This window comes from Arvicanthis niloticus, chromosome 11 (assembly GCF_011762505.2).
Source record: "Arvicanthis niloticus isolate mArvNil1 chromosome 11, mArvNil1.pat.X, whole genome shotgun sequence".
NCBI lineage: Eukaryota > Metazoa > Chordata > Mammalia > Rodentia > Muridae > Arvicanthis > Arvicanthis niloticus.
In genome coordinates this window covers 50,388,075-50,395,903 of record NC_047668.1, presented here as the reverse complement: position 1 = coordinate 50,395,903, position 7,829 = coordinate 50,388,075, and the positions used below count along the sequence as shown (strand labels likewise).

At 51.9% G+C, this 7,829-nt stretch overlaps 1 protein-coding gene across 1 annotated transcript in view; it reads left to right on the top strand.

Annotated features, from left to right (window-relative positions):
- Positions 1 to 594: 594 nt before the first annotated feature.
- Positions 595 to 7,829, top strand: part of Hs1bp3 (HCLS1 binding protein 3) — a 30,851-nt gene continuing 23,616 nt past the window's right edge. Inside the window, exons 1-2 of the mRNA XM_034514641.2 lie at positions 595 to 675; positions 5,171 to 5,336. Coding sequence (XP_034370532.1) covers positions 644 to 675; positions 5,171 to 5,336 — 198 coding nt within the window. The 5' untranslated portion in view covers positions 595 to 643. The remainder of the gene's footprint in view (positions 676 to 5,170; positions 5,337 to 7,829) is intronic.

Sequence of the window (7,829 nt, the reverse complement as noted above, 5' to 3'; positions counted from 1 at the left end):
GGGTTACATTTCTGATTGAGCATTACCAAACTTATAAAGCCTTTGATTAACATTTTTTAAAAAATTGTATAAAAGCAAAAAGGAAAAGGGGGCATGGGATAGGGGTTTTCTAGGGAGGGGAAATGGGGAAAGGGGATGGCATCTGAAATGTAAATAAAATATCCAATTAAAAAATTTCAAAAAAGGAAAAAAAAAAGAGAGAAGAGAAGAGCCCGAAAGAGAGGCCAGAGATCTGTGGTGTTCAATGCACAGACCCCAAGCCTGAAGGGACAGAGTCCCAAAAGGCTGCTTCAGTGGAAATGGCCCCAGGGAGAGGAGAGAGTGCTTTTGTAGCTAGCCTTAAGGAGAGAAGTCTGAAATCTAGCAGCTGGATTCTTGTAGCCTTAGAGGTTAAGTACGTACTAGTATTAAATGGCATGAGGTGACAGGCTTAAAAGAGGTGGCTATGGGGGACCTAGGGAGGGCTGAGCAGCACTTGCCCCTCACTACTCCGAGGTCACAGAGGCTGCGATGTGCACAGCCGCTGCCACCAGGGGGCGGGCAAGGGACGGGGAGGTGGTGCTGCGCCGGAGCGGGGCGGAGCGGGGACGCAGCGACGCCCAGGACGCCAGATCCCGTGACCGTCCGCCAGCCCGCAGCCGACATGCAGTCCCCGGCGGTGCTCGTCACCTCCAGGTGAGCCAGATCCCCAACCCGCACGTTCCAGACATCCCAGCAGCTGGCGGTTTATCCCACAGCACCGCACACTATCTTGCGGGCGTGGTGGCGCACCGTCAAGAGTCCCCGTTTTACAGACAAGGAAACTGAGCCCTCCCCCCCCCCCCAAAGGATCAAGCACTCACTCAAGCCTCCAGAAAGGCCTGGGATTGGAGAGATAGCGCTGGCTGGGACAGGGCCCGGCTCCCTGTCCCTGCTGCGTACTTGGAGTCATTTCTTCTAGTCCCCCAAACCTTTCTTCGCTAGCTGTGTGACCAGCCCAATGCTAAGCACCAGGGACGAGGTGAATGAAACAAGCTGTTATTGCAGGGGACACCCGCAGCAAAGTGACTGGTGCTAAGGCGGAGGGGAGGGGGAGGGTTACGTTCAGTTGCCAGTACACACTGCTGGCTGCTGTTGGACGCCAGTTACACAGAGCTGAGACTCTGGCGGTTGTTTCAGGAGCTTCCTCAAAGGGCTCGGGACAGTGTGCATCCACCCAAGACCACACTGGAGAAACACACTCGAGGCTAGGATGAGGCCTGAAAGGGCCTGTGGGCAGGATGGATGTCCTACTCTTTCTTCGATTTTTAGATAACTCTTGAAATGGTGAACTTTAAGGAATTCGTATACCCCGCCTTTATTCCCCCTAGACAACCTCTAGCCAAGATGGGTAAACGAGTGCTTACCCAACGCAAGTTCAGTTGTACTCCCAGCTCCCTTATTAGAAAAGCATGATTCCGCACATAAGCTCTGATTTTGAGAGCTGCTTGCTCTCCTTGGTGTAGTGAGCGAGGCCACAGGCCACATCCCCGTTAAAAGAGATGTCCCTATGGCCCTGTGAGCTGTTCCCTTTTCACCGAGCCTCAGTGTCCCTTCCTGTAGAGAGAGGTTCCATCTAAATAGTTAGGAGTACAGGAAGACTAAATGTCCCCGTGGGCCACACCAAGCAGACCCATGACTGAGTTTGGTGCTGGTGCCTTTGAAGGGTAGTGGTAGCTTCCCTTGGTGCTAGCATGCCCACGGGTGTTAACAGGCATGGTACGCTGCTGATGGTGAGGGTGCACCAGTCCTGCCCTGTCTACCATTCCGATAGACACGGCAGACCCAAGGAGCTTGCCTTTGAGGAGCACTGCCACCTAAGCAAGCAGAGGTGGCCATGCACCTAGGATCAGCTGGTGTTTCCAGCCTCCTCCTGCTAGGCATCTCGGGGCTTCATACATATGTCCACCCAGCAGGTGTTTTCTTGGGGACCCCTTCTGTGCTAAACACCGGTCCAGGTTCTAGGATAGAATAGTGAGGCTTTGGAGGGAACAGGTGGGCAATAGGAAAACGCAAGCTGTGTCAAGGGTAGTAAATGCCCATGAGAAAGCTGAATGATAAAGAGAGAGGTCAGGTGACCGATGTGGTCAAGGGACATCTTTCTGAGAGAAGTCCCCCAATGGGAAGGACTATAGAAAGGAGATCTTGCAGTGTGCGCTCAGCAGAAAAGACAGAAAGAGCCACAGTCCAAAGGCCAGTGTGCTGAAGTAGACGGAGAGTTTGACATGGCCTGAGAGGCCTGCAACCAAGAAAGGCCATGAGCTTTCATTCTGAGTGTGGTGGAAAGCACAGGCAGACTGGCCGTGGGAGCAGGGGGACAGAGAACCTGCGGCTGCTGCACAGGTGTCCTGAAGGCACTGGCCAGAATCTACATGGAACAGTGGTGGAGTGGCCCCCCTGGAGAGGGAGGAGGGGCTGAGGCCAGTTTAGGTTCTCTGTGTATTCTGAATGATGAACTTTGGGGTCTGCAAATGGTAAGGTTGTGGGGGAAGGGGAGAAAGACAGGGTATGGCTATCAGCTGTCCTAAGCTTACTGCTTCCTGGGATGGGTCGTGGGTGGAACAGGAGAATAGGCATTTGTTCAGATAGGTTTGCTTTTAAAACATGATTGACAGTCAAATGGGGATGCTAGGTGAGTAAGAGGCGGGATGGTTTGGAGGGAAGAGTCTGGACCACAGGTAGGAATTGGGCCGCCCTTGGCTCGGGATGCTATGGAAAGGCCTTGAGTCTGCATGAGGTCATTGAAGGGCAGTGTGAGCCAGGTCAGGCTGAGCCATGGGAATAAAGTTAGTAGAATCTATAAGGGACCCGTAGCCACATCACAACTGAGCCACTTGGTTTAGGGCACAGGTGAGTGTACTATGCCTGTGAGCGACACCCTGCCAACTGCTTGTTTACACGATTCCAGTTGTACAAGAACACACCCAGACCAGGTATTGGCTGTAGCTGCTTTCCTTGTGTGAACAGTCGCAACCGAAATAAGATAGCATGCGAAGCTTGTGATATTTATGGTCTCAGGCTTCTGGTTGAGTGACCCAAGTGTATCTTGCAAGTTCCAGGGTGATGCTTATACTGTCTAGGGACCACTTCTTGCGAACTCTGTGTCTGGATGAGCAGTGTTCCCAGGCTTGCTACTCTTGCCTAAAAGTCAGTAGTCAGGAGTTTTAGGGAAAGGCGGAGGAGCATAAGTGTGCCAATCCGGGAGGGATAAGGAAGTATAACTGTGTCTAGGCACAGGAGAAAGGAGCTGATGAACAAGGCTTTTTAAAGTAAGCTGAGCCTCAGGCGTGAAGACAGGGGAGCCGAGCCGGAGACGGAGAGATTCTTGTACAGTATGCTCAGCTGGTAGAACCAATACAGAGGCTCTAAGGGCAGGGATAGGATGTAAGTCCTGGTGTGCTTGGCTGTGGGAAGCCTCCATGGGAGGTTCCAAGTGGGGCTGGACGATCCTCTCCCATCTTCTGCCATTCAGGGAGAGCAGCCTTCTGTGTTATCACTTCCCAGTACCTCAGCTTCACTGCCTTAATAATCCTAAAGAAAAGGTGCCTCATCTCCCTGTCTCGAGGCTAGCAAAGTCTACCTGGGATTGCTCCCTGGAACTCTTAACTGCAAAGATAAACTACTTCCTGTTGGGGCCTTTGTTCCTATCTGTTAGGTGGGACTGAGCAGTTGAAGTAATCACTTATCCACCTGCGGGGAGTGCCAGCTGCTTCCCCCATACCTTAGCCTCTGCCCCCACCCCCACCCCATGCCTCCTCTTGTCCTTGTGACATTGGCACACACCCTTCATTCAGCATCAGACAGAGAACACTGTCATTTGGCCATTGGTAAAGAAGTGGCCTGGCTCAGGGCTTAGGGATTAAGAGCACTGGCTGTTCTTCCAGAGGTCCTGAGTTCAATTCCCAGTACCCACATGGCAGCTCACAGCTGAGGATTCGATGCCCTCTTCTGGCCTCTGAGGGCACAGACATACATGCAGACAAAACTCCTATACACATAAAATAAAATTTAAAGAAGAGAAGAAGTGGCCTGGAGTAGTGTATCTCACCTTGCAGCATGTGTCTGTTCCGGATGCCTTTGTGAGGCTTCTCCAGAGGCAGTCAGTACAAGCCTGCAGGAGTCATGCTGATGCACCCACCTCACACAGGATGAGAGTATTATTCCCTGTGTATACAGGTCTATACAGTCCCTGGACACAGACGTGTACACATTGCATATTTCATGCTTTTAGTATGCTGTCCCAGTGTGCAGCCTTGTTCTCAGGCCCATGTGTATGTTTCTGTGTATGTTGTGTTGCATTAAGAAACACTCCATAGGCTCTGGTAGACACTCACAGCTCTCCGAGAACGATAGGTTTGCCAGCACATCCTTGCAGCCTAGAGAAAGTGTTCTGACTGTACTCAGGCACAGGTACCTGTCCCCTAAGGGTATCCAGAGGAGGAAGCCACTGTTTCCCTGCAGTCTTGTATATCATTCCAAGCTACTACTAGACGCCCTAGTTAAAGGCAGACAGGACCATCCGGCCTAGCTGGGCCTGTTCTGTTTGAATCTTGTCTTCTTCAGAACTGAGGAAGTATGTCTGTCCAGATTGCCTGGAGGACTTCCAGAGATGGCTCAGCGGTTAAGAGCTGTTCTTCTAGAGGACCTGGGTTCAATTCTCAGCACCCAAATAGCAGCTCACAACTGCCTGTAACTCCAGTTCCAGGGGATCTAACACCTCAAACATGCAAGCAAAATACCAGTGCACATTATAAAAATAAATAAAAGAAATCATTTTTTTAAAAAAATGCCGAGCAGTGGTGGCGCACTCCTTTAATCCCAGCACTTGGGAGTCAGAGGCAGGAGGATTTCTGAGGCCAGCCTGGTCTACAGAGTGAGTTCCAGGACAGCCAGGGCTACACAGAGAAACCCTGTCTCGGAAAAACAAAAACAGATTCCCTGGAGGGCTTCAGTCCTGCTCTATCTTCACAGACTCAGGCTCCTCTCTTGGTCTACATACTCCTAACCCCTCAGAATGTAAGGACAGACTGACAAGGACACATAGCTGAATGACCCAGCACCTGGAGAAAGGGCCCTACTGACCTGCCTGCATCCCAGTGGTGAATCCTGCTGACTTACACTTGACCTTGGCCTGCCTCCCTTTGCTTTACAGGCAAGTTCAGAATGTGCACACAGGCCTCGACCTGACTGTCCCGAAGCACCAGGAGGTGCGGGGTAAGATGATGTCCGGCCATGTGGAGTACCAGATCCTGGTGGTGACCCGGTTGGCTGTGTTCAAGTCAGCCAAGCACCGACCCGAAGATGTCGTCCAGTTCTTGGTGAGCAAGGGACCCTGGCCATGATGCTCTGAGGGTGCCCAGGCAGGTACGTCTGCCCCTCAGAGTGATGACACTTCTCTATACAACACGTGTCCAGGGGCTGGAGTGCTAGACTGTGTGGGATGACAGGAACACCAGCGTAGACCTGTGCTTAGAGCCCACAGCAAAGCAGACTTGTAAAGAGGCATAGATGGTGACAGAGGCGCCGGGAGCTGGGAATGTATAGAAGGAACAATCTAATACACCTTGGGGAGAAGATGCTGGCAACATCTTGGAAGAGACAAAGGCAGGACGATGGTTTAAAGAGTAGATGGTGTTGCTGGATGGCGGTGGCATACTCAGTAGTCAGAGGGAGGCGGAGCTCTTGAGTTCAGGGCTAGCCTGGTCTGCAAGTGAGTTTCTGGACAGCCAGGGCTACACAGAGAAACCCTGTCTTGAGAATAGATGATGTTAAGCAGCAAGCGAGGAGGGAAGACTGTCCCAGAAAGAGGACACGGGTTGGGATGACATGGGAGGAGTCGAGGGTAGATGACATACAGGACTCAGGTTGAACCTGGACTTGTCTTGTGGCCATGTAGTTTTAAGCAGGAAAGTGACGGCCGTGTCCGCCTTTAACCAGAGCATCTAGTGGCAGCAAAGCGTTGGGGCCAAGAGACACCTGGTTCTGAGGATAAGATAGTAAGCCTCCATGCTGGGAGCCAACAGAAACAATAGGATAAGAGACAAGGAGAGAAGGCAGTGCTTACAGTGTGCTCCATCAGGTAAAGAGCAGCACCACTGGCAAGGAGCAGGTCAGAGACGGCGGTGGGCAGCTAGTGCTCACCCACTGGGCGGACACGGGAAGCCCAACATAGGAGCGGGCGAGGTCTGAGTCCTACATAGTTAGATATTAGCTTAGAGGCCATGTTAAGAGCTGGGGGTGGGTAAAGCTACCCAGAGAGCAGGGGTGAAGGGCTGGGAGAAGAGCTGAGGAGAGGAAGTCCTGGACATACCAGCAAGGCCAACAGTAGCTGGGCCAACCATTGTAGCAGAAGGGAAGGCTGGGTGACTGAAGGCAAGGAAGGTAAGGGAACAGAGAGTTTCAACTAAGAGGAAGGCTGGGTTCACATATTTACTTACCCTTTGACCTCTTACGGAAGGATCCAGACCTGATGAGCAGGAAAGACAGGCCTCGGGATCTTAGGATACGGTGAAATGAACCAGGGTCCTTTAGTAGCAGGAGGAAGCAGCTGCTGCAGGTTGGTTTGGGCACCTCAAGTGGCCATAACAAAAGGGAACTGATGAGTGTGCAGCTCTGTGACAGTGAGGGACCAAATTCTTTTTTGTTGTTGTTGTTTTGTTTTGTTGAGACAGGGCTTCTCTGTGTAGCCCTGGCTGTCCTGGAACTCACTGTGTAGACCAGGCTGGCCTCAAATTCAGAAATCCGCCTGCCCCTGCCTCCCAAGTGCTGGGATTAAAGGTGTGTGCCACCACCGCCTGGCTAAGGGACCAAGTTCTAAAAAAGAATATATGTCACAAATCATTCCCCACAGTGCTGGTTTTCATCTGATTGCTCCTTAGACCAACTCTTGACTGAACCCAGGTAGCCCCTGAGCTGTGGTTCTGGGACCGCTGTGTTCTAGAGTCCATCTTCTCTGAGGAGCCAGTTGCAGCTCCTGGGGGTCTGACCTGAGCTCAGGTACACCCAGTGATTCTAGGGCCTGAGGGAGACGCAGCATCCTGGGAGCCCCTGAGGTCCAGCGCAGCCTGTTTCATCCTGCACAAAAGGCTGATGTCAGTGTGGGGTGAATGAAAGGTCACCTGTGACACTGCCACATGCCACACTAGTGCTGCTTTGTCCTATACAGTGATGCCCACACCCTGTGGAAAGCATAGAGGGCAAAGGATAACTCATTTTATCCCCCCCCCCACACACACACACAGTGTTATCTAGGGGTGTAGGCTAGAGTTATGCTCCCAGGTCTGCAATCCCCCTAGAATTTGATGTGTTAGCTAAGAGAATCAGTCATCATTTTGTGTCTGTTCCTTAGAAGGATATATACTTTTTAATAAAAGCAAGCATTTAGTTGCTAACCATGAAGTAAAGCCAGCCCCCAGGGAGGAGCACTATGTCTGAGGTCTGGCAGACACCCTGCGTCTCTCATTACAGACGTGTGTGTATGTGTGTGTGTGTGTGTGTGTGTGTGTGTGTGTGTGTGTATCAGAGGACAGAGGCAGCATCATTCCCACCCAGTGCTCCTCACTGCCTGCCACACAGAGTCACTGAGTATAGCACCCTGTTGTCCTTGATATGTTTGCTGGCAGCTGCCTGATGTTCTGGCTAGGACACAAGAGGATGAGAGCCCTGGATGGGACCAGGAGCCTGGACTTAAAGCTCCCTCCTGTCCCTCACACTGCCTGATTTGTGGGTCATGCCTGAGCCTGCATGGAGCACTTAATACCAGCAGAGGGTGCTCGTCCCTCACTGTAGCCATTGCTGCAGTTTGTCTGACC